General features: G+C 39.9%; 2 protein-coding genes across 2 annotated transcripts in view; one reads left to right on the top strand and one right to left on the bottom strand.

The window, feature by feature from the left end:
* LOC120315406 (dynein heavy chain 6, axonemal-like) overlaps window positions 1-24,152 on the top strand; it is a 169,826-nt gene extending 145,674 nt beyond the window's left edge. Inside the window, exons 70-77 of the mRNA XM_039359700.1 lie at window positions 509-630; window positions 4,026-4,155; window positions 12,402-12,529; window positions 15,623-15,808; window positions 18,735-18,807; window positions 21,030-21,181; window positions 21,417-21,639; window positions 24,013-24,152. Coding sequence (XP_039215634.1) covers window positions 509-630; window positions 4,026-4,155; window positions 12,402-12,529; window positions 15,623-15,808; window positions 18,735-18,807; window positions 21,030-21,181; window positions 21,417-21,639; window positions 24,013-24,116 — 1,118 coding nt within the window. The 3' untranslated portion in view covers window positions 24,117-24,152. The remainder of the gene's footprint in view (window positions 1-508; window positions 631-4,025; window positions 4,156-12,401; window positions 12,530-15,622; window positions 15,809-18,734; window positions 18,808-21,029; window positions 21,182-21,416; window positions 21,640-24,012) is intronic.
* Window positions 24,153-24,258: 106 nt separating this feature from the next.
* On the bottom strand, window positions 24,259-26,492 carry LOC120315409 (neuronal acetylcholine receptor subunit alpha-7-like; the record flags this gene model as incomplete). Its single annotated transcript, XM_039359705.1, has 1 exon — window positions 24,259-26,492. A coding segment is annotated over one exon (559 nt), but the record flags the coding sequence as incomplete, so codon positions are not given.
* Between the last annotated feature and the right edge of the window lie 833 nt (window positions 26,493-27,325).

The following is a 27,325-nucleotide window of genomic DNA, read 5'->3' as shown; positions in this document are numbered from 1 at the left end:
TCCAATTGGGCTTAGCATATTTTAAAGTTATTTGTTATTTCAAATAACTTTAAAATATTCTATGTCCAATCAGATAAAACATCAGAATTCAGTTAAATACACAGAAAGAGTAACAATCAAAACAGCAAATGAAAGCAATATTATTTGTTGTTTCAAATAAGCTCTGTATAAACAGTGTTCCATAGTAATGTGTTTTCTGTACTCTTTCATAAAACAGCAAATATTGCATTGTAAAACAATAGAGGAAAATTATGAAGGTGTTATAAAATGCTTAGACAATTTTTAACATAGATGTTTGGGAAGTTATTTTTCAATATTTGAACTCCTATAACTTTAGGGAGACCTAACCTGGCACATATCATCTAGAGTGGTAAAATGTTCTCTAAAAGCTAGCAGTATGATATTAATTATTAAAATTGTATCTACATAAAATTGCATCGTATAGAATGTATGAAATTTTTATTGTGTTTGTTTTTTAATACATTTCTATTTCTTTTGAATAAAACAGGAATATATTTTGCCCCTGTGGCTGACAGTTTGCAAAACTTTAAGGAGTATATTGAAAACCTTCCTCTGATTGATGACCCAGAAATATTTGGAATGCATGAAAACGCCAATTTAGCATTCCAGGTGCGAATATGCTAAAAATAAATGTTCAAAACTAATTTAAGATAAATTGTGTTTTACAGCTCAGTGTAAAAGGACGACTTTACTCATATATAATCAGTCGCACAAAAATAACAAGCAGTAATTGTTAAGCACTCAGTGCAGAATTCCTAAAATGTGACCATTCCTGAAATATTACTAACATAATTTTCAGTCATGTAAAAGATTTTCTTTTCAGTTATTTTAAAACCTATGATGTATGCTATATATGTGTCATGGTTCCGACTAATGAAACACTTCAAAGAACTTCCAGGCATGTTTATCCTAAAGCCTTTATTACCAGTGTTACAAATTGACGGCACATCATGGAGGTTTATGCCAGAATCTGAATTCCTCTTGCTGGCATCTAACTTTTCTTGCTAAACCCCTCCCTTATCTTGCAGTCACAAGTCATATCTTCCAATTAGCCCAGAGGGCAGAGATTCACTTTTGTTCCTTTTCTTTGGCTTTTGTTATTTCCCCTCCCTTTTCTGTGTCATCTGAATTAACTCTAAAAATACCAGACAGTTCTGCATATTTTGTCAAAGCAAGAATATTCAATATTAGCAGCGTTGACAACATGTTTCATTACCAATAATATTTATACCAATAATATTGCCATATCAATTTAAAATTTTGCTTAAGCAGAAGAATAACTTTAAACTTACACCGACAGCCTGCAGTATTCTTGTTAAATAAAATCGTGCTCTCTAACATCCAAAGCAGTTTCTCTGAGGTTATTTTAAATCATTCATTGAAAATCATCTTAATTATTCTCAGTGGAATGACCAACATTCTAAACTCCACCCTCTCTTAGTTCTCTCGGCATGGGGCAGGTCACTTTTATAGTTGGCAGAAACCTGAAGCAATCTGCAAACAGAACAAATCCACTCCTGCAGTCTAAAATACAAAATCTTAGTTCAAGGGCAAGATTTCCCTGGGAGTATTTCAGGTATCTGTCATCTGTTATACAACCTGAATTCTTGTATAATATTAACATAATACATTATTATGGCTGATTGCACAGTCAGCCAGATGTTTATACTGGATTTGGCATTTGTATCCACTTATCAATAATAGTATTAGGTACACAAAAATGGTAGATCTTCTCTGCCAGTTCTTTTGTTGGTGTTGGCCTTCATATGCATCAAGTTCTTCCCAAGAACCTAGGATGTCATGTATCTGGAGCATGACTCTTTGAAATTGACAGATGAAAATTTTGTCAATGCATAGATTTTCTAAGTGCTCATTCTCCACTAATTTTTCAACTCTATGTTTCCATTATTGGTACATGATATTTTTTACAGATATTCTAACAAATCATTCTGACAGCTATTATGTCATTGTTTATAATCAGTTTGTGTGATATTTCTGCACTAGTAGAATATGTGATCTAATTTTCTTCCATTTCTTTACATAATCTGCACTTTGAACCATTTGATGATTTTTCAATTCTGAGTTTGATTGCATTACTTTGAAAAGCTTGCTCTTGTACATCCAAAATCAAGCCCTGGTTTCATTTCTTTATATTCTGGCAGGTCATAGACAATTTTTATAAAAAAATTGAGAGGAAAGTGGGTAAGGTAAAACCTGACAATGACTTATGGTTGGAACATTAAAAAAGAAACTGAAGGTTTGATTTTGGGTGCACAATAGCAAGCTAGTTTAATTAATGCAATCAAATTGGTGAGAACATAGAATTGAAAGAATAGTTGAGAATGAGCAGGTTAAAATATTGCAGGGTTTCCAGTATAAACTGTGGCTGAAAAGAAGAAAATGTGATTAGCTGATGTAGCAATATTAGGAGACAGTAGAATTGAAGACAAATAATTGGAGAAGATCACAAAGTATCAAGATCTTAAAATGAAAATTGGAAAATTATGGCTTAAACTAGCTGTGGTGGTCCCAATGATTTTGGACACACTGGGTGCCATACCAAAAAATCTTGGACAACACTTAGAAAATATGTATGTTGATAAATTTTCCATCTGTCAATGACAAAAGGCCACACTGCTTGGATTCACTCCTATGCTGCACTGATATATTACAATATCCTAGGTGATGACGAGATTCTTAGTCATCCAGATCATGGTTGTCCCAAAGATGCTTTCAAAAGGCAAGTGGAGTTTCTTTATTTTTTCCTTGAAGATGTTTCACTTCTCATCTAAGAAGCTTCTTCAGTTCAGAACCTTTGGGACAACATTCTAGATTCTTGGGAAGAACTTGATGTATAGGCAGCCAACACCAGCTAATAAACTGGCAGCTATGATTTCACATTTTGTGTGTATAATAATGGCAATTTATTATATGCTGTCTGACTCCCAGCAACTTAAAAATAAGGAACAATGCAAAAGCCACAAAAACTGTACAAGACAAAAAACAGGAGCAAATAAATAAACTCAGAGGGGCACAGAAAGGGAGAAAGAACTTGAGTTTTTCCTTAAAAACAAGATATATTATCTTACAGTAAATCATTTCATTTATCTATAATGTTTTCCAATGAGGAAATGGAGTATTAGACAGAAATAATATAGTAAAAAACACAGACACTTGGTGATAAAGAGCTCATTTTGATGATGTTAGTTTGGGTAATGAAATGTCTGCAAGAAAACAACCAAGCTCAGAGAGCCTCAAGGATCCTTCAGCTTATTTTGTCTTGTGTACCATCATCTTGTTTTTTAAGTTTCCAAAGCAAATATCAAAATTTATTCCTTCACGACCGAGGAACCAGTTTTAAAAATGTTAATGATAGTTAATGGTATATCAGTCATTATAAACAAATGAAGGATATAATAAGCTTAAAGCTCAACATTTTGAAAAACATTTCACAAGATATACATAGCATAAGAAATTATGGCTCTTCAGAATGAGCGAAAGGTTTTAAAAAATTCTTTTGCTAGAAGGTAATTACATAAGACCATTAAATATGAATTCAACCTTCATTATTAAGGCTACCTTTGATGCTATATTCTAAAAAGGTATTGGATCATTAAGCTAATAATATGTAGATTGATTGTCTTTTCTTTAACTGAAAGCTTTAAAATTATTTACTCAGTCGAGTTGCCAAATAGTTTTACTCAGCTTTAAATACTTTTGTTGATTAAAGAATCAAAATGAGAAACCTAATATGAATGCATTTTATAAGCAGTTTCAAAGACCAAAGGAGAAAAATATATTGTGTGATGATTTTCACATAGAACTATTTTTTATGATTGAAATCTTCAACTTTATAAAGAATTAGTGTGCTTTCATAGTTACGGTGAAATTAAACAAATAGGCAAATTTATTGAAAGAAATATTTCAATTTTAAGTGTCAGCCATTTTGAATATGGGCTTCTACAAAAATTACTATCTTTCATATTTTCTTTTTTTTTTAATAGCGAAAGGAAACTAATACTCTGATTACTACAATACTTGATGTACAGCCACGAACAACAGCCCAGGGATCAGGAAAAAGCAATGATGAGATTGTTCATGAGCTTGCTAGTTCAATCCTTGCTAAAATTCCTGGTATGAGAATCACTGCTTACTTTTCATAATATCAGGGATTATCTTTTCTTACTCCCCTATGTACAAAGTATTCTGTTATCTCAATTAAACAATCACTTTCCAGATGTTCACATTGATATAAATTATCTATCTTTAAGAAGTAGTCTATTCCCTAACCATTCCCTAACCAGCATGGTGAGTTAGGTTCAATACTTTTTGTTTATATTGTTTATATTGAACACAAGAATATTGACATCTGCTGGGGGTAGGGAGGTAATATGACAGTGTGATCAAAACCTCTCCTCTATAGACATTAGTGGAAGTGGAGAAAAGTTTAGAGGAGGGGAAAAAAAAGAACTGAAGAGAGACATGGTCTCTGAGGTAAAATATTTCTTTGTGTTTGTATTATATAAGTAGAGGTATTAAGGTCATCTTCAACAACAAACAAGAAGGGTTTTTTTCAACTGAAACTAACATAACAAGAGATTCCTTTCAATAAATAAAAAAATATCTTAGTTCTTTATATACATTGGGGAAATATATCAGTCTCCTAAATTATTAAAACAGCAAAATCCATTTTAAAATAAATATTCTCCAGTATATATTACAAGGTAATTGGAACATAAACAATTCAAGATGAGTAATGTTGCGTCCTTGGCGGGAAAACAGACACGAGAAGCAGCTGGAGTTCTCAGGTTCTTTTATTCAGCGTTCAGCTTACAGGAAGATGGCTTCAGCTCAGCCCAAACGCCTCACAGCCTCTTATATAGGCAACTCCCGGGTAAATGGGTTACTTTTCCCGCGCCAGCACCCGCGCATGCGCACGGCGCTGGCGACAGCCTGTCTGGTCCCGGGCAGCTTTGCACCTGCCCGGGACTGCCTGCAAACGCCCGAGCCGTTTGCAAGGCTCGGGACATAACACCCCTTTCCCCCGGGCTAAAACTACTACCAACATACAACATTTATTTACACGACAATTTGCTCCCCAGTGTTCCCACTGTTTACTGGCTTTTGTCTTGCCAACAATGTTATGTAATCTTCTAGGTACTTAGGAGATTTCTTTGCTCTCTGTGACCTTCTTAGCTCTGGGTTACTGGCATAAGTCCCCTGACTGGAGGGAGGCGTGAGCCTGTTCTCTCTACTGTGCCCTGGTGTCTTCCAAGGACTGTGCCCCGATGCCTGGCCTGCTTGCTTGCCCACCGGGCTCGTCAGGCCAGGGCTTCTGTTGCTTTGTGACCTGGTTGTCCTACCTAGCTGTAGACCCTCAGGCCCCTTGAAGTGATAGCCACTGCTGGGCGTCTCTGTAGAACCCCCTAGGTCAGTCCAAGACCTGTCAGGAGGCTGTCTATTCCCTGAACCCCATTCTGTGTTTGGGCTCGTGTGGGTTTCTGTACTCTCCCAAAACTCAGGTGTCCCCTGATTTGTGCTAGGGGTGTTGTAGTCGGGACTTGGTTCCTCGACTAGCTCTGTGTATGTTTGACCCCCTGTAGGATTTGGGGTAAGGTCAGGCCAACCTTGGGCATTGTGTGCCAGCTCTCTTGCGGGGAATGATTTGTTGGGATGCCCCCGGGTATCCTCCGTTGCTGGAGTGCTGTGTGCTGTGTGTGGAAAGTGAGTATGCCCCCGGGGTAACTCCCTGGCTGGAGTAGGCGTGAGTGCCTGTTGTGTGGGTAAGCTCCAAGACTTCCTTTTCGGAGCAATTGCAGAACCTTGGGACGAGCCGTTTGTGGCTCCCTCAGTGGCGATGGGCAGTAGCTCTTGCCCTTCCCTTTGCTCCAAAGGGTCCCCCTCCCCCCCTGGAAAAGACCCAGGAGTTTCAGCAGAAAAGTCCCGCCTAGAGCGGAGTTGGTCGATGTGCCGACGCAGGACACGACCGTTGTCCAGGGCAACCTCGTAGGAGAGAGGACCTGTGATCCTGGACACAGAAGCGGGGACCCATGTATGACCAGGCCCGTAATTGCGAGCCCAAACCGGGGCACCCACAAGTAGTTGTCTAGGTGCCCTAGGATGTGAGGTAGATGAAGGCAGTCTGTCCGGATGCAACCGGTCAAGTCTCGTAGTAAGTTGGCGCCCCCAACGAAGTTCAGCTGGACTTCTCCCTGTAGAAGTGGACGGTGTGGTGCGATAAGAAAGGAGAAAGTCAGCCAACCTGTGATGCCAGTCCCCGTAGGTGAGTCTCTTCAAGGCGTCCTTTGCGATGCGCACCATGCGTTCAGCCATACCGTTGGTGGATGGGTGAAAAGGCGCAGATGTGGCATGACGAATCAGGTTTGCCTGTAAGAAAGCTTGGAATTCGGAGGAGGTGAATTGAGGGCCGTTGTCAGACACAATGACATCTGGCAGCCCGTGTGCAGCAAAAATCCCCCTCAGTACCTGAATAGTCTTTGCAGTGGTGGTGGACGAGACAGGCACAACCTCAAGCCATTTTGAATGGCTGTCAACAAGGACCAAGAAGAACTGGCCCTGAAAGGGCCCAGCGTAGTCAATGTGCACCCTAGACCATGGGGACTGTGTTTCCTCCCATTTATGCACAGGAGCTTGGGGCATCTCTGGGCGAGATCGTTGGCACATGTGGCATGCGTGTACCTTAGCCTCAATATCTTTATCTAAAGCAGGCCACCACAAGTGGCTGCGTGCAAGAGCCTTCATACGAACAATGCCAGGATGACCCTCGTGGAGGGATTCTAAGACCCTAGTCCTCATTGAGGTGGGAATGACAACTCTGTTTCCCCAAAGCAAACAACCCTGAGAGAGGGACAATTCGTTCCTTTTGGACCAGAAACTCTGAAACTCAGGACTAGGGCAGTGCTCAGGCCACCCGGACAGGACCCAGGAGCGGACACGTGAAAGTGTGTGATCTGTACCTGTTTCAGCGGTAACATCCCTGGCACTAAGAGGAAGCTCGGGCAAGGCTTGGATTGATAGAATGTTGACAGCTGGCGCGGGGTCAGCTTCTACTACTGGCAGAGGCAACCTACTGAGGCCATCAGCATGGCCCATTTCTTTCCCAGGCTTGTGGAGTAATGAAAAATCATATGCAGACAAAAAATAGACCACCTAAGCATTCTAGGGGAAATGATGTGGGGAGTCTGCTTACGTGTGGTAAACAGTCCCAGCAGAGGCTTATGGTCAGTGAAGACCGTGAAATGCCTGCCATATAGAAAATCGTGGAATTTTTTAATTCCAGCAACAACAGCCAGAGCCTCCCTGTCTATCTGAGCGTAGTTGCGCTCGGCAGAAGACAATGTTCTGGAGTAGTATGCAATAGGAACCTGAGTTCCATCAGACCTGAGGTGACTCAGGACAGCTCCAACCCCGTAGGGGGACGCATCACAAGCGATGCACACAGGGAGAGACTCGTTGAAATGTGCAAGAACACTGTTAGAAGTGAGCAAGGCCTTGACTTCTTTAAAGCAAGCCTCATGTGCTTGTGACCACAGCCACACAGCTTGTTTGTCTAGTAGCCTGTGAAGAGGCTCAGCTACACTAGCTTTATGTGGAAGAAAAGAATTGTAGAAATTCAGGAGGCCTAAGAAGGCCTGAAGTTCGGCCTTAGACTTTGGCCTGGGTGCTTCTAAAATAGCAGTTAGTTTGGATTCAGCAGGATGAATCCCAGCAGCATCAATTTTGAATCCCAGAAATTCAGTAGAAGGCACCCCAATCTTGCATTTGTCTTTTCTGAGCTTAAGGCCTGATTTCCTGAATCTTAACAGGACAGCCCTAAGCCTTTCAGCTAGAATGTGTGTGGAGTCTCCTGCAATCAAGACATCGTCAAAGTAGGGGCAGACCCCTGGTATACCTCGTAGTGTGTTTTCCATTACGCTTTGGAAAATCCCAGGAGCGACATTCACTCCAAACTGCAGCCTTTTTACCTTAAAGGCTCCCCTGTGGGTCACAATAGTCTGAGCTATGGCAGCATCATTATCAACAGGCAGCTGTTGATATGCTTGAGCTAGGTCAAGCTTTGCAAAAACACGCCCCCCCTTGAGAGAGGCCAGGATGTGACTGACCACAGGAACAGGATAGGCATGTTGCTGCAATGCCTTATTGAGTGTGCATTTGTAATCAGCACAAATGCGAATGTCCCCATTTGCCTTTAGAGGCGTGACAATGGGGGTCTCCCATGGGCTGGAATCAACAGGTTCTAGGATTCCTTGTTGGATTAGTTTGTCTAATTCAGTGTCAATCTTACTTTTTAAAGCAAAAGGGACCCTTCTTGCTTTAATCCTAATGGGAGTGACAGTGGGGTCTAGCTTTAAGGACACAGGTGGTCCTTTGAATGTGCCCAGCTGGGGGCTGAAAACATCTGCAAATTCCTTGCAGACTTCCTGTAGGTCGAGTGTTTGTAAGCTGTTGAGTCCTGTGACGTGTATCCCCAGGGCCTCAAACCAATCGAGTCCTATGAGACTCGTTCTTTCACCCCCTACTACTAACAAGTCTAGTGGACCTTCAAAACTCTTGTATTGCACGTTAAGGGTGGCCTCCCCCTTAACACACACTCTTGAGTTCTGAAAATCAGTTAATACAATATCAGAAGGCCTTAACTTGGCCTTAGTCCCACTACTGGAACAAATCTTCCTAAATGTATGCAATGAAATGATGGAAAGGGCAGACCCTGTGTCTAGTTCCATAGATAATGGAACCCCTTGTAGCTTCACGTTGAGTGACAGCTTTTTCTTCATGGGCTTGTGTGTGCCTGTCCTACAAATGTTTCTACGCGAAGCGCAAAAACCTACCCTATTCTGGCTGGGGACTCTGGTACCCTTCAGGCGTTCTTCTTGAGGTTGTGCCTTTCGTCGGCCCAGACACACAGCTGCAATGTGCCCTTGTTTGCCGCATGCCCGGCAGGTAGCGGAGCGGAACTTGCAGTCGGTTCTCCTGTGGCGACCTCCACAGCCGATGCACTTGAGCGGAGCTGAAGAGCTTTCCTTCTGATTTTCTCCCTTCGCGGGGTGTAGACGGTCGACTTCTTCGTCCGGATCCTCCTCGGAGTTTCGTCGGACGTCTTCTTGGTGCACGGACGCACCCTCTGCACTGCTTCTGATCGGCCGCATGTTCTTGACGGCGCCGCCTGCTGCTTCTTCCGCGGTGGCTTCCCTTAAAGCGTCTTGGAAGGATAATTCTTCCTTAGCGAAAAGTCTCTGTTGTAGCTCTCGATGCCTCAACCCGCACACGAATCGGTCCCTCAGTCGTTCCTCGAGGTCCTTGAACTCGCAGGGCTTGGCGGCCTTCCGTAACGCGGCGATGTACTCCTTGGCTGACTCCCCGGACCGTTGATCCCTCTGCTCGAAGGTGTGGCGCCATGAGATAACGGACACCTTGGGGTGGAAGTGGTCCTTCAGCAGCTTCTTCAGGTCTGCGTAGCTTACAGACTCTACTGGAACAGGTGCTGCAAGGTTTTCTGCGATTTCGAAGGCGTCTTGGCCGCAAGCGCAAAGCAGGGTGGCAGCCTTCAAGCTATCTTCCCTCACTTGGTTTGCCTTGAAGTAGTTCTCCATTCTGGATACGTAGGACTCCCACCGCTCTGGATGTGAGACGTCGAATTCCGCAAGCCTTCCGATTTTCGCCATCTTCGGATCTTCAGGAGACGGGTCTATCAGCCAGCCTACCCCCGAATGCGCACTGGATTGGCGGGCAGCTGCTGAGTCAACACCGTTCCTCTTCCGCCGCTCAGGACTCCTTGGGTAAGCTTACACTTTTTCCTTTCCAGGTAGTGCAAGGCATCCCACCTTCGTCGCCAGTGTTGCGTCCTTGGCGGGAAAACAGACACGAGAAGCAGCTGGAGTTCTCAGGTTCTTTTATTCAGCGTTCAGCTTACAGGAAGATGGCTTCAGCTCAGCCCAAACGCCTCACAGCCTCTTATATAGGCAACTCCCGGGTAAATGGGTTACTTTTCCCGCGCCAGCACCCGCGCATGCGCACGGCGCTGGCGACAGCCTGTCTGGTCCCGGGCAGCTTTGCACCTGCCCGGGACTGCCTGCAAACGCCCGAGCCGTTTGCAAGGCTCGGGACATAACAAGTAACTTGTATCTAATTCGCTTATCTGCTGTCTAAAATCATGTTATTTTAGTAAAATCTGTGCTACCCAAGGTTCACACAGAATTAATTTGTTTCTTTTGTGCTTCATGTTTAATATTGAGAAAATAAACTGAAACTAAAAACATGACAATTGTTTCAGGAAACATCTTGCAACTAAGAATAGGGATGTAGAGTGAAAATAATCTTCATTTCTTTAGAGTGTACCTTGTTTCTATAATCATGATATAGACATTGTGCTGACTTTGCCATGGATTTTGCAAAGACTGCTTCAGAAATGCACAAAATAAAATCTTCATCCTGAAAAATGCTTGTCAGGGCATTTGTGGTTTGTATGGTTCTGTTCTGCAGATTCTGAAATAGAGTTGCTATAAGACAATAAGCAGTAATCAGCATAATGATTTTATTTAATGCAGATTAAAACTAATTTAATTTTAGCTTCCTTTAATAAATAACGTAGGATACAAATGACATTGCTATTGATAAACCATTTTTGAAGGGATGATCTGTGGTCTTAACTGAGGCAAGTTATTCTTTTAAGTGCATATCTGCAAATATTTTCTTAATGAGCTGAGCAATTATTTAGAAAAACATAGTTAATTGATAAGACCTGCTAATGTCAGCCCAATTAAATAGTTGGCTGTCTATTCTGATTGTAATATCTAACTTGGGTTAGTACAGTCCAGAAACAGAATGTAACTTAAATCCACTTGCCAGAACTCCACTTGGCATCTTCTTGTATGTGTTTATTCAAATATAAAATCTGTACCTATTTACTCTGTTCATAGAATTTTGCACTGCTTTCCAGAATATGCTAGTGTGTCTGAACATTTAAAATATATGCTTAGGTTTGTTCCTTTGTTTTGTTTCATTAGCAAAGGAAGTCACCTAATAGTTTCTTCCAAAGATGTTTGTTTAATCTGGAAAATGCTGTATCTAGCAATTGCATCCAGCAATTTTGGGGGATATAGTGTTTGTTAACTCAGTATGTTGCATATTGGATATAGTTCGATGTTATACTGTAGCTGTCTCATTTGTCTAATTTTCCAATGGTTTACTTCAAAATTTCCAACAAAAGGCCTAACTTTTATTGAAATAAACTCCCTTACTTTTTTAAAGAGATCACCTGCATTTATACAATTTATTAAAAGACAAACTAACCAACTACTTTGTACTAATAACTATTCTAAGGGAATGTCAGAACTGACAGGAGGAAGGGAAAAAAGTCTTTCTTATGATTCCTTCTTTTCTTGTATACATAGAGTTAATTTTAGCTGAAATTTATAGAATGTAGAAAAGTGTCATCATTATTGTTAGAAGTAGAAACTGTATTTTAGCATTTTAAGATCCTCTGAGTCTGCCAAAGGGAAGCTTACATTGCCAGGACACAGGATTTTATTTTTTTTTAATCTTCATTTCCTTGAAAGGATATCAGCTGCTTTAAATTCAGGATTGCTCTCTTTCATACTGAAAGTATGGGAGAAGCATCATGTTTTTTTAGCCTGCCAAGTCTTGGAAAATCTGGGAAGATTATTTTATTTTGTTTTATTATTTGATTTGATTTTAGTACTACCCACTATGAAAAATTATGGTTGTCATCCTTCCCTGATTGATATATTATCTCGTAAAACAATTTGATGTGGATCTCTGCTGTGGTGTGTGAAGTTGGCGCCCTGGAATGTCCTCAAAGGCATGGCCTATTTCCTACTGGAGTGCAACATTCTCAGTGGTGGGAGTCAGCCGGTTCGCACCACTTCGGCAAAACCGGTAGCTAATTTTTTGTTGCCCAGGCCCAGAATGGACGTCCAGAAGCAGCATCCACACAGAGAACCAGTTGTTCACATATTTGAATCCCACCACCTCTGGCTGAGGGGGAGATTAAGAAGTCAAAACCAACGCCAGGAAGACTAATTCCCAGTTGTTCTATGCTTTTATGCAGTGCCATTAAATGATTCCCTTTAGGAAGGCTGGCAGTAAATTTAAGAGAACCTGGGGATTAGATGCTTAGCCATCACCATGACCAGCATCTCTTTTGTTGTCAAAGCTTCTTAACAATAAAAGTAAATTCCTGGGTTTCTAAGTTGGTGTAAAATCTTAGTTGTTGAGCACAGCCTTATATTTCCTGCTGGCCCACGAATCTCTCCTCAAATCAGCTAGTAGCCATCAGTGTATGTTTTAAATGTGTGGTGCCTAGCTTTCTAAAAGATGAAAACAATATTGTTGTTTTGCAGAAAAACTGGACATGGACCTTGCTGCGGAGGTACTTTTTGCGAGGGATAGCAAAAGTCGAATAGATTCTTTAACTACGGTCCTTGGGCAAGAAGTGGATCGTTTTAATAACCTTCTCAGTCTGCTGAGGGTATAAAAACATACATTTCTTAGTCAATGGAATAAATGCTGAAGTTATGAATTTGTTGAATTTATATTAAGACTACCATGCACTAAGAACCAGGGATTTAAATCAAAATGTTTCTCTAATGTGTTCTATCGTTCTTCCATTCTACCAAAAAAGTAAATAAAGTGGAAAGCAGAAATACTCTTTGCAGAGAAACTAGAGATACTTTCTATTGGAAAGCAAACATATTCTCTGAGAGGGATGGGCAGCTAAGAAATATGAAATTAGATCAGACATGTCAAACTCGCGACGTCGCATGACGTATCGGGACTATTTTGCTATTGCTGGCAATGGGGTGGGCGCGGCTTACGCATGACATGTCTGGCTAGATAGATAGATAGATAGATAGATAGATAGATAGATAGATAGGCAGGCAGGCAGGCAGGCAGGCAGAATATGTAAGACTGAGTGTTGCTAAATAATATCTATGACATCACTGTGACTTAGCAAGCCTAATTTAGCCTAATGTCTGTGTTATTCCTTTCACTATATATGGCATTACAGATAATCCTTTATTTGCAACCATTCATTTAGTGATCATTCAAAGTTACGGCAGCACTGGAAAAAAATGACTTAATAACCGACCTTTGCACTAATGACGGTCACAATGTCCCTGTGGTCACATGATCCAACTTCAGGTGCTTGGGGCAACTGGCACGGATTTACAATGGTTGCAACCTCCCAAGGTCACGTGATTGTTACTGCAGCCTTCCCAGCTGACTTCCAATTAGCAAAGACAAGGGGGGAAGGGAGTTGAATTCCTTAACAACTATGTGATATACTTAACAGCTGATATACTTAACAACCATGTGATATACTTTAATTTATATGGTACTAAAGTTCTCCTGTCTGTTTGTAACCTTCCATTAGGCCAAATGATGCTTCATAACAGAACAATTTTTGAATCATGGTACAGGGAGTCGTTGACTTATGACCACAATAAGGTCCAGAATTTCTGTTGCTAAGCAAGGCAATTGTTCTATGAGTGGCAGCCAATTTTGTGACATTTTTGCCCTGGTTGTTATTCACATGCAATCATGAAGTGAATCTGGCTTCCCCTATTGGCTTTGCTTGTCAGAAGCCAGCTGGGAAGTCACAAAAGGCAATTGTAGGATCACAGGATGCAACATCTGCTGTAAATACATGCTGGTTGCCAAGCAGCTGAATTTTGATCACGTGATCATAGGCACAATGCAACGATTCTCTGTGTGAGTCCTGGTTGTTTTTCCACTGCTGTTTGGACTTTGAACAGTTGCTAAACAAATAGTTGTACGTCAAGGATTATCTATATCTCAAATTCTCTGATTTAGAGATTTTGCTACAAAATCCAGAACTTGTGTATAATTGGAATTTCAAAGATCTTCACACCAGTTGTATTCACAAAGTTGTGGCTGCTGCAGCATCGCTGTAGTCAGTTACGGTCATGTGATCATGATTTCCAACACTCTCTGCCAGCTTCCCACAACAAAGTCATTTGGGAAGCGAGCAGGAAGTCAGAAGCCCCTCCCACTCCTATTGCAGCATGAAATAATTTCTGGCTAATAAAGATTGTTATGAGGGCTGCATGGGAGAAATGTGGCTTTCATAGAATGCAAGAATATCAACATCATTGGAAAGAAGGCATTAACCTTGTAGAAAGAGAGTGACAAATCGGGAAAACAGTTCCAGGAATTACCTCACTATTTTCACAGGCATATACTTTTACTGACAGAAAAATTTCATCCTTATTTCTCAGAACATTGGTCACACCAGGTTAGTTTTCCTGGCTTCCTTTAGTTGAAGGTGGTTAAGACAAGATAGTTGCATTTTTATCTTTTCAAACAAATATGGTAAATAGTTTCCATTTATTTGTGAAACGGGTATAAAAACTGTTGGGAAACCCTCTTATAAACATAGATAATATAAAGTAGATGATCAAAGTAGAAAAATCAATCTGAAGAAGATTTTAATTGATGTCGTTGGAGCTAATTTTCAAACAAATCAATTCAGATTAAGAGTGTAAGAAGGATGGCTTTGTTTGAGCTCATCATTGTTTGATGCTTGATTCTGTATGCTCATCCTTTGCCTTAGCTTGTTATATATTATTTTGTGCAGAATTTTTTTAAAATTTATTTTAACTGTACACAACCCTGAGGATTTTTCCTGAAAGACCAGTGGTAAATTATCTGAATATATTTTGGTTTTAATAGCATCTTATTTATGCCTTAGTTATACTGCTCCATTTTTAGTAAAATATTATAAATTACTCGATAATTTTCATTTTTAACTGAGAAATGGAATGAATATTCACACACACAATGTAATAGCTGCCCTATCTAGACAGCCACATCAGTTCAAGGATTTCTTTCTCTGCCTCTTCCATTCCCTCCCCTCCCCCCCCATTTGCCTTATAATGACGTTTAAATTACTCTCAGAGGAAGAGGAGAAAAGGAGACAGGCCAAAAACATTTGGAAAGTGGAACACCTGCATAATCTCTACAGCAGGGGTCTTCAAACTCGGCCCTTTTATGACTCATCGACTTCAGCTCCCAGAATTCCTCAGCCAGTCACGCTGGCTGAGGAATTCTGGGAGTTGAAGTCCATGAGTCATAAAAGGGCCAAGCTTGAAGACCCCTGCTCTGCAGTGTATCACTGCGAAGCTCCTTATTACAGTTAGGCAAGGGTACTGGTAAGAATGTGGTGGAAGATGTGAAGGCAACTTCCCTGTGTTGTATAGACAGCTTCAGCAAACATTGTTGCAGCACCATTGAGATTTTATCAGTGATCTTCCCTTCTACCTGCTTGGATTTGTAGGATCATTAGATCAGCGTTTCTCAATTTAGCAACTTTAAGATGAGTGGACTTCAGTTCCCAGAATTCCCCAGCCGGCCGTGCTCATCTGTTTAATGCACTGTTTCTCAGCTGTTGCTGAGGTTGAGAAACATTGCATTAGATCATTGAAGCTAAGGTGAGAGCGAGAGAACTGGCAATACAACTGCTTGGAGAAGATAAGATTGCTGTTATATTCCTTTCCTCTCCGCAGAAGATTAAAGTACAGTGTTGTTGTTCAACTTTCAGAGCTCTCTACAAACACTCAACAAAGCCATTGCGGGGTTTGTAGTCATGTCCGAAGAAATGGAGAGAGTGTACCACAGCTTTCTTAACAATCAGGTTCCAACCCTCTGGGCCAATGCCGCCTATCCCTCTCTGAAACCTTTGGGGGCCTGGGTGAAAGACCTTGTGCTCAGGACAAGCTTCATAGATGTAAGTAGAAATGCTACTCATAGGTGTGCAGTGTACTGATGATCTATAATTTAGGTCAGTGGTGGCGAACCTATGGCACGGGTGCCAGAGGCAGCACTCAGAGCCCTCTCTGTGGGCACTCGCACTGTTGCCGCAGTCCTAGGCCTTCAGCTGGGTTTTATAAAACCTTTTCGCTTTAGGCCTCCGCCGCCGTGTACAAAAAAAAGGTTCAATCAATCAGTCAATTTCAACTTCCCGCGGGGAAAAAAAGATCTTGCAAAGTTGGAATTGATTGATTGAACTTTTTAGTCCCACCCAGTCTGCTGTTACCACCGCAGCCATGCCCACCCAATGGGCCACACCCACCCAATGGGCCACACCCACCCGGCACCCAACGATGCATAAGTGAGTTTTGGGTTGCAGTTTGGACACTCGGTCTCTAAAAGGTTCGCCATCACTGATTTAGGTTATGTTTCAGATGTAAGAGATTTTAGGAAAGTTAAAAAAGGATGTAACCCAGGTTCATTCTTTTTTTTTATTATTATTAAAAGTTTTATAAATTTTACAAAAAAGAAAAAAGAATACAAAACAAGAGACAACATATACAAAAAAATAAAACTAAACAATACATATAAAAAAAAAAAAACCCACCCCTCCCAAAAAACCCCCCCTCCCTTCCCCCCCCCCTCTGAGCTTCCCAGAGCAGAATATAGGCTTAAAAAGTAAAAATAAAAATTAAATTAAGAACTTTATATTTATATATATAAAAAGATTATCTATAATATATATAAAAATAAAACTTATGAAAAAACTATATAATATTTTTGTATACCCAATCTAAATTGTATAAATTTTATCCATTTATCCCAAACAGCAAAAAACTTCTCTTGCGTTTGTTGCTTTAAGAAAGCCGAAATCTTTGCCATTTCCGCCAGATAAGCTACTTTAAGAAACCATTCCTGCAATGTAGGCAAGGATTCCTTCTTCCAATATTGTCCTACTAACAGCCTAGCGGCTGTAATCAAATTTAACATCAATACAACCTCCTTTGTATCACAATCTGTAACAATACCTAACAAAAATAATTGCGGAGTAAATTTTACCCTCCTTCTAAAAATTCTCTGGATATTCCACCATACTTTGATCCAAAATGCTTTTATCTCTCTGCATGACCACCAAATATGATAATAGGAAGCCTCCTTATAACCACATCTCCAACATTTGGGTTGCACGTCAGGGTACATATAAGACATTTTTTGTGGATCAAGGTGCCATCTATAAAACATTTTATAAAAATTCTCCCTTAAGTTCTGTGCTTGTGTAAATTTGACATTTCTACCCAGGTTCATTCTTTAGCTTCCTTGAACTCCTCCCACACACACAAAAGTTTAGAGCACTAATGACCTATTTATTAGGAGTGGACTTCAGCTTCCAGAATTTCCATGGCTTGCTGGGGAATTCTGGGAATTGAAGTCCACTCATCTTAAAATGGTTAAGGTTGAGAAATACTGCATGAGATCATTGATTATTTTAGCATAAAAGATAAAATGTGGGGTAAATTCATTTAAACACAGGCCAGTGAGCGCCTGTGAAATGTGTATGCAAAATGTGAATGCATTAGCATACCAAACTGCAATTTGCAACTCAAAAATGTGCCCAGAAAAAACATCTCTGAAAGAATATGCACATTAAGTATGTATGTCAGGCAAAAAAAAATCATACAACCCATGGAAGAGAAATTAGTTCAGGGAACAGTAACAATTTCAGGCAGCTGAGACTGTTCAAATTGTTAAAAATGAAGGTCAGAGGCACCATTATTAGGAAACAAGTGGGGACAAGAAACACTTTAAAAGGGAGAGGACATTAAAACCCATGCCAAATGCTTGCCTTTCCATTTATTACAAGTTGGCTTCTCTCTTGTTTAAATTAATATGCCAAATATGACTTGCAGCAAATAAACTAATGAGAAAATGCTTGGCAGAATGAAGGTAATATTCCCCATTCTTGGCTTGGGGAATAATGGAGACGGGAGAGTAATGGCATTATTGCTTTTCCTAAATGGCTTAGCTGATTATTTGCAGAATGGATACAGTTTTGTCATCAAAAATTTACAGTGGTATTTTATGTACCTTCGTAATTCCAAAAGGTATCTTCCTTACTGTGGCTTGATAATGCATTGCCATCAGATGTTGGACTTACCACTTCTCTAAGATAATTATGCCATATGATTATGATTTTTGAAATAATACGTTGCTGGTGTGCTGTATATACAAACTGAGTGCATCAGCTTTTATGCAGGTACCCTGATCCGGAGACCCTCAACCATGCATCAGAACCATTATTTCTCTTTAACTTCAAACACTGTGCAAAGTACTCATGGCTGTTTTGACTGAGTTCCAATCTTAAACCAATAATATAATCAAGAAAATTGGAAGTAAAGAAAAGAGATGATATATTTTACCCTTAGTGCTTCCCACTAAGCACCCAAAATGGTGACGGACAAAAACTAAGGCAGATGCCAAGAGTGACTCCTCATATCCTCCAGTTTCTGATCTGTGTGAGAGAAGCCCTGAGCTTCATTCTGTCTGGGACAGGGGTAGGCAACCTTGGCTCTTTTATGACTCGTGGACTTCAACTCCCAGAATTCCTGAGCACAGCTGGCTCAGGAATTCTGGGAGTTGAAGTCCACGAGTCATAAAAGAGCCAAGGTTGCCTACCCCTGGTCTGGGAGAACTTCAAATGTTGTCATTCTGCAGCACCGAAGATTTCCTGGATTAAGACCAAGCATAATGAAGCCATATCCATTTAGATGGAAAAGTAAAACCCTGGCAAACCCAGTTCAGTTCTTCCCCTCTCTGCAAATAAAATAACAGCAATCCGTTGTTTAATAAGTTAAATGGAATGTCGGGTTTTATGCCTAACGTATATCAACTTTTTTTTTTTTCAGTTCTGGCTCAAAAGAGGTCAACCTAAATCATTTTGGATTTCTGGTTTCTTTTTTCCACAAGGATTTTTGACTGGTAAACATTCCAACAAAATTTCGCTGTCTCCAATGTCACCTATGTATGTTTTAAACGGTAGCATGCCCACAAAAGGGTGGGAAACCAATTGCTCAGTTGTTTGTCTCGCTTTTGGTTTCAGATGCTCAGAATAGCCTGCCAAGTCGCTTTATTGTTAGCTGATTGATTGGGATCAAATTCACAGGGCACTGTTTCCATTTCCCAATCCCTTCAAACCATTTTTAAGTTGGCTGCAGAATTCTCTTCACTGCTGCTGGCTTCTAAAAACCAAGCGCAGCCAGGGTGTAATGGGAACCAGTCACTCTTCTTCCATCAGCTGATCAGTAAGAAAAAGTCAGTGTCCCGCCTGCAGGGTATGCAGCCCCCCCCAAAACTCCCTTTGTGGTTGAATCTGTGCAAAAAGGAAATAAAGCTGTTATTAAAAGGAAGAAGCTATAAAGCCACCAGATTAGTATCCTGAAAGCATGTTGCTCATTGTGCTGATGCAACATGCCAATAAATTTGGAGCCAATAGTTTTCCTAAATAACTCCAGTCCCCTGTTGCTGCTGTAACTGGAGTGAAGAAGAGCAGGGGTGGGGGAGATGTGAATAGCGTACGGAAGATAATGTTGAAATAGAATATCCAGAAGAGAAGGAACCTGAAGCACCATTTTTATCAAATGCTGTTTTAGGCAGTGGGTGATATAGAACAGACTGCCCTTTCCTTCTTCTCAATTTTGAAAATAAATTCATAGTCAGAAGCAGTTTGCTAACATAAATAGGCAGTGCTCTTTATATTAATCTTGCGCATCAATTCCTATTAACCACGTTTCTGTGGTTCTAAGACAGTGGTTCTCAACCTGTGGGTCGGGATCCCATTTGGGGTCGAACGACCATTTCACGGGGGTTGCCAAACAACGCAGTCCGCCATTTTTTCCCCTTTTTCTTAGCTGTGCTACTCCCTTTTATTCTATTGGCTTTTGAAAGCCAATAGAATAGACTCTCTTGAATAGACTCTCTTGAAAGCCAATAGGAATTGTCCAGGCTGTCTCTGCCCTGCTGAGCCCGCCAAAAGTCCCATTCTGCAAACGGTGCTGCAACAATTGAGTAGTCCTCGATTTACGCCCGGTTGAGTAGTCCTCGACTTATGACCGGTTGGGGGTCGCGGCATTAAAAAGGTTGAGAACCACTGTTCTAAGATCTGGCAGCAAAACACCCTACAAACCATATAACTTATAATCTATTGCCTCTAGAATAAGTGAAATCGTTTCAGTGTGGATTGGAAAATACAGGGGTTAAACAGGCGCTCTGCAATACAGTAGAAATCATGCACTGCCTGGCTTTCAAAAAGGAGTTCTTTAAACCCTCTCATAATTTAATAGGAAGTTTTTTTTCCCTTTAGGTTATTATTCTGAACTAACAAAAGCAATAAAAATAATAAAAATGTCAGTATGGTACTTGGAAGTAAAGCAATACATTAGGGCCATAATAATTGTTCAAAATGATAAGGTTGCCTTTAAAAAAAAAGATGGCTTGGAATAGTAGGGTATTATAATAAAGCAGTGCTCTATAAAAATATTTTTTATGATATTGAAGATTACACTATGAATTGGACTTTGCCGAGAGATTTTGTAAATATAGAACATATTTCTGAGTCTGTGTGAGGGTAAATTAAGTTTGAATTACTGTGCATTGTTTTTTTATATATATTTTTAAAGTTTTTTATTTACAATACAGTTAAAAAAGAAAATATTGGACATGATGTAACACTCCAGTATAAACATTTCTGTCAAGTTATTTCTCTTCTTACATTTAGTTCTTTATCTCTGTAGATACATATTTTTTATACAATACTTAATTCATTTCTCTATTTGTTAGCCTAAAATTATATACATTTCCATATTGACGCTAATCTATAACCCCAACAGTCCTCCTCAACTCCCACCAAGAGTAAAATTTATCCCAGATTTTAAAGTATTCAGATCCACTTTTATCTTTCAGTTCCATCGTAAGCCTGTCCATTTCAGCACAAGATAGTATTTTGTATAGTATTTCTTCCTCTGTGGGAGTTTCTTTGTTTTTCCATTTTTGTGCAAACGCCAGTCTGGCAGCCGTCAAGATGTGCAACATCAAATAAACTATCCCCTAATCATATTTCTCTGTGGCTGTGCATTGTTAATGGTTCTTTAATGACTGATTATTTGTTTTTAAAAAGAGAACCAGGTCCATGTTTTATTTCTCAGGAACTCTTCAGAATCACGCTCGAAAATATAACTTGCCGATTGATGAGCTTAGTTTTAGTTACAACGTCATTCCTGTCTTCAGAGACCAAACACAAGTATCAGAAGCTTCAAAACTCTGCCACTTTGGAAATGAATTACCAATGGATGAAAAGGTATTTACAAGTCTGCAACTGCAATGACTATCCAGCCACAAAGAACTTGAATTCACATGAAGTACCTTTACATAAAACCATCACGTTTATCTTGTACTGTGGTAGATTTCTGATACTTTTTTTAAAATGTTTTGCTATGTTTGAAGAACATGTACCTGGGTAAGGTAGAAACTTGATAGCGATAATGAATGAGTAGCTCAGCTTTGACTTCCACCTTCTACCTTATTTTTTTCAGTTACCTTCTCCAAAGGATGGGGTGTTGGTCCATGGCATGTTTATGGATGCTAGTCGTTGGGATGAGGATGAAATGGTTATAGAAGATGCGTTACCTCGACAAATGAACCCAATGCTTCCAGTAATTCATTTTGAGCCGCATCAAAATTACGAGCCCCATCCATTGTTGTATCATGCGCCCCTCTACAAAACAGGAGCTAGAGCAGGAACTCTGTCTACCACAGGTCATTCTTTTTTCTATAACATTCACTAGATATCCAATATCAACTTGGCAAATATACATGAATGACAGCCTAGCAAATGACTTTTATTCAAACACCACAAGGCAGATGATGCTTTGAAGGGGCATCCTGGGACAGATGTAGCAGAGAATCCCCCATCTAACTCAAGGGTGCAAGAGGTTGCAAGGAACCACTGATCCAGGCTGAAGAACAGCTTGATCAAAGGCCAGAGGCCTAGGCAACATAAGAGTAAAGTCCTGTCTATCGATCAGGTGATATTATTATGTTAAAAAAATGCAGGGAAACCCTCTACGTTACCAAAGTCCCACTCTTGAAATTTGCCACATCGATAATATTTATAAGTGTTTTCAAAAGTACTTGGAATGGATCCTACTCCTGAACCAGATCCTGGGAGTAGATAAATCCTTCCTAAAAAGCAAGTATAATTTCTTTTTTATCTGGAATCTGGTACAAAAAATGCAGAATCAAGTTATTTCAGGTTATCAGATGTCACTCTTTTTTCTTAAGAAGTATGTATGCTTTGCTGTAAGAGATCTTCCCCTTTGCAAATAGCTCATGGAATAAGAGTGCAGATTGCCAAACCTGCTGTTTATTAGTGAATTTGCTTCTGGGGATGTGGCAAATGGGGATAATGCCACATGAGTCAATGAATGTGGGCTGATGTTCCAGCTTCCTGACAGTTTCATAGATATTTTTCCCTAGAATTATGAATGAGAAAGTGGAAGTGAAAAACTCCAGGTAATTTGAATAGGGAGATGAATAGTGATGTGTTGGGGGCATTCCACTCCATTGAAGCTGAACAGTATATAAGGATATGACATCTGTTGCTAAATTCTGTTTCAGCTCAACTCAAAAGAAGTGAGTAGCACAGCTGATGAACCATCACAGATTGTTTGGTTGATTGTTTTGCTGATTTCTATATGCTTGCTTCCTTTATTACACTACTGGTAGAACACATAAATCGTTCATAGGTATAGTATGTCATATGAACTAAAGGCCTTCTTAAATGAAAGTATTAAGAAAATCGTTTATGGCCAGCTTAACAGACTCAAGTTCTGAGTGCTTTGTTGCCTGTTGGCTGAATTCCTTATCAGCAGTGAAGAGAAAATAAATAGCAAATTTTTAGTATTTCAACTAATGAATAAATTGTTTTAAACTTCTTTAGTTAAAGCCCTATCTTCCAACTTGTAACGTTCTCCTGTGGCATGTTTATTTTCACCTGATCCCACAAAGATTTATTGTCACATCTGATCCAGACTGGGACCTTTATGCAGCACTAGGGACAAAATTTAGTGCCGCTGGTCACCAGACATTAATACAGAAACAGATGCCTAGAAATAGCTTCATTCCAACTATGTAGTTGTTTTAAAATAATTTGGCAAACTTTTGTGCATTTATCTTTGTATCGTTTGCACTAAATGTGTCCATTGTCTCCTATTATCCCCCAAAGAAAAATCATCTAAAGAAAATGGTTTGATCTCATCATCTATAGTAGATCAGGGCAACTCAGGCCCTTACTTGCTGCTACCAGATTAGAATTTGCCTTTAATTTTTTTGAGTTGAAAGGCCAGAAGAAATGTTCATTTTAAAAGATGATTTTATTAAGTTCTTATTTCCTAGAATGGCAGGAGCCTGATTTTCAAGCATTATGGTTTAGTGTGCTTGTGTGCCATATCTGAGCACGTCGCAATTATGTTGCGATTCACCGTAATCAATGCAAGTATCTGAGGAATAATGACAATTTAACCTAAAAGATGCATGCAGGTGTCTGATTTATGATGCCTGCATTTTGAAACCACATAAGCACAGTAAGGTGTACTTTGCCAAAAGAGTATGCAGTTTTCCAGAAAAGTCAGCCTATTCCACAGCCCCACACAAGTTGACCCAATTCATTGGAATCCCAGGCCTCTGATGGGCTGCATGCAGACCCCCTAAGCTTCCAAGGCAGTCTGCCTGGATGGCTTTCTCAACCCTTAGTTCTTGCTGTCACCTTCACATGCCCTACTGTCAGCAGTCGTCAGATCAGCAGGGGACTCAGGCAAGCGTGATACTGCATTGAAGAAGAGAGTATTATGAGCTCCTTCTTTATAGTGCTCTCCTCCTGACAAGACGAGAAAAACTTTTCCTTTCACATCTGTACCCCTTTGTCAACATGCATGCCAACTGGTTAGCATCAGCAGTATACCAGTGCCCAAATGTTGCCCAACTATCTCAACCATATAAGGAGTAAGTTATACTGGTTTTCTTTTTGTATAGAACTTATTCTGAGGTTTGGGTGTACGATGGGGGGGGGGTTGGCAGCTTAGGAACATGGGGAGTTTGAAACATTAACAATTTTTTCTTTTTTATAATTAGGTCATTCTACCAATTTTGTGGTTACCGTCTTACTTCCTTCAAAAAAACCAAGCGACTACTGGATATCCAAAGGATCTGCATTACTTTGCCAGCTAAATGAATAATCAGCAGGATAGGGTTTCTGTCTACAAGCAAGACCTTGGCATCATGCTGAGACTCTATTCCAGGTGGGGAATAGTAACACTCCATCATTGTCATGCCTGTGGAAATAGATCCCTGCATAAACACATTGTCAGAAGGCCATACTTCTCTTCAACTTGGTTTTAATATTCAGGAATCAATATTCACTTTTCATTTCTCTCCATTCCTTTGCATGTATTCATAGGCAGATTACATGGATTGTTGCATCAGTAATACAGCTGTTTTTAAAAAATGTCAAAAAAGTGCATGTTTTGTATCAAATTATTATCTTATTGTGAATTTTATCCTTTTAGTCTTTTTATTTCATTTTCTTTGTAAATGCAATCTGATTATAAAAGAAGATCCTTTAAAAAAAAAACCAATGGTCTTGGCTGCTTCTGTTTTATCTGTAAAATGTCATACGTCCTTCCTCGGTTTCTCTCGAACCTTTCTACATGAAATAATTATTGGGGAAAGCTATCATCACAATTTGGCAGCTTGCAAACAATTGGAAAATTTTACATTGTATACTTCCAAGAGTTGATGGGTACAAATTGTGATCTTGGGTGAGTTTAATGTATGGTGCGATTATCTGCATTTGGCAAATCACTATTTCAATCCTGAAGACTTATTGTAAAAAAAACAAACAAAACCCATGGTCTTAATGAATGGAAAAAATCAGGGAAAAATCCTTTATTCATTAACCGTGGTGTCAATTGGGGGGGGGGAGTTAGAGTAACAACATCTTTCTGTGATCTTATAGGCTTCTGAGACTCTTGAATCTTTTTATTCTATGGAAAAAAAACTTTATAATTTTTGCTGTAGAAGGTAAAAACTACAATTCAAGTAGTCATGCCCAAGTTTTAATGTGCAGTTACGCGTGAGTGGAATGTGTATTCCATTCAAAGCAATATAGTGCAGAAAAACTGAATCTTGCTTTGATGTGCATTAATTTTGCTCATCGGACTATATCTCTGATTTCTATCAATAGTTGTCAGTAATAAGTGAAACGTGCTGCTTTCTGTGCACGTTTGGGGTTGTGGTATATATCAATTGTAAGAAAATTAAAATCAATATGGTAAATGCAATTTAAGGACATTGGAGATGTTCAGACATACATTCAAAGACAAAGATAATAAGTGAGCAGCTGCAGCTGCAGATTAGGGAAAGGGTGTAATTTATGTAATAGAAAAACAGAATATTCAACAATGAAAACATTTTTAACTTATTAGAAAAAAGTATTGCATTGACTTCACATTGTTATCAAGTGGAAAATGTTTCAGATTATCACAGTGATAATAAAAGCTAAAACTTGCCGTTTATTTGGCAAACAGCTACTGACAGCATTATTCAATACATTACTGTAGATGAAATCTGTGTTAAACAACGATGCCAAACAAAAATATTGAAAATGATACATTTAGCAAAGATCATGTTTCTAGGAAGAATTTACCAATGCAGCAACATGTTCACTAGTGTTTCCTAGTAGCATATACAGTATATGTTCTATTTACTCAGCAAAGTGTATGCTGTGTGTCTGATTTCTTGTCTAATATTATTGGTGATTATGATCACAGGTATAGGGAGAAGACACTATTTGAAACAAATAACAAGTAACAGAGCCAATTCTGTATCTAGAATATCTAACACCGGGGAAACAATTGGAATTTGAAACCCGTGCCGACTTCTTTGTTTTAAATACCAAATTCAGCACAGAAAGTCTCGTTGTTCTTCAAAATTAATGGCACCATTTCATAATTTCCAATTACACGGAGCATTTTTCTACTCATCTCGGAGAGCCTTATGTAAAATCTTTTGTAACAGCTTCAATAAAATTCGGAGCGGACACGAGAATTGTAAGCGTGCAGATGATGGCAAAAAGTGAAAATGCCACCAGGCACAATCTGTCTATGACAGCAGCTGCGAACTTCCACTCGCTGCAGACCTCTTCCCCTTCATCCTGTTTCCGGAAACGGGCTGCAATGAATTGAACTTCTTCCAGGATTTTCACAATCACTGGGATGGCGTCCATTAAAACTTTTCTCTGAGTGCTGTCATTATCTTCAGGCAAAGAGCTCTGGTCCTTTCCGCCCTTGGTGTCCATCTCATTATTCTGTGGGCAGAAGGGATTTTCCATGGCATGGTAGCTATAGATCATGTTGCCATTGCTAGAATGGTGTCCTGGTAAGATGTTCATCTCTACACTGCTGACACTGGACTGGTGCCTCGAGTGGCCGTATCGGCAAGAGAGAGGCCGGATGTTCTCCCCTGGTTTTTTCATTCTGAGAAACCAAGCGCACCAGTTCAGCAAGATGACACGGACCTGAAAAAGACAAACTCTCAGTGCCCTTCGTGGAGGTCTTGCATAAAGAGAGCCGGGGGGGGGGGGGAACGTGGTTCACAAAGGATATTGCCGTTTGGTACATTGCTATATGAAGCATAGCAACTCATTACAAAGATCTTGGACAAAGTCATTTTTCAATTATTTGCCTCCTCCAGCCCTTCCTCTCTAGCCTTAAGCCGTTCATCTGGGGGAAAAAAACCACCTCAGGTATTTTCACAAAATCGCTGTTTTATCCTTGCCGCAGAAACAGATTTTTTCTTAAAGATACCTATAATCCTTCATAATAAGGCTTACAGATAGCTTTAGGAAGAATGTGATTGCTCCCAAGAAATTAACATTTGCCAAGAATCCAATCACTGGAAAGTTGCATTTATTGAAGTTGAAGAAGTTTAATTTGATTGAAAGCGATTGCTAAGCCTGTTAAATGTAACGAATGGGAAAAGACCAACCGCTATTTTGACACAACCAGTCAAAACGTTTTCATTTATTTCTCTATCATGTCCTATTTTACTCTAATTGTTGGGCAGAAAAATCCCTAAGAACTTTGAACCAGCTTCCGACATGAAAAGGGTAACACTCTTGTACAGGTAGTCCTCGACTTATGATCACAATTGGGACAGAAATTTTGATCGCTGTGCAACGAGGTCATTGAGTCATTACAAGACCAGGCCCAACTTTATGACCATTTTTATTGTGATCATTAAGCAAGTCACTGGCCATTAAGCAAATCATACACTTATAGTGCGAATGCGGCTTCCCCCACTGACTTTGCTTGTTGGGAGATGACTGGGAAAGTCGCAAATCACAACTGCATGATGCTGCAATTGTCATAAATGTGAGCTGGTTCCA

Source organism: Crotalus tigris, unplaced genomic scaffold, assembly GCF_016545835.1.
Source record: "Crotalus tigris isolate CLP2741 ecotype Arizona unplaced genomic scaffold, ASM1654583v1 scf7180000019100.1392032, whole genome shotgun sequence".
Classification (NCBI taxonomy): domain Eukaryota; kingdom Metazoa; phylum Chordata; class Lepidosauria; order Squamata; family Viperidae; genus Crotalus; species Crotalus tigris.
The sequence above is the reverse complement of the archived record's forward strand: the minus strand, read 5'-3'. Positions and strand labels throughout refer to the sequence as shown.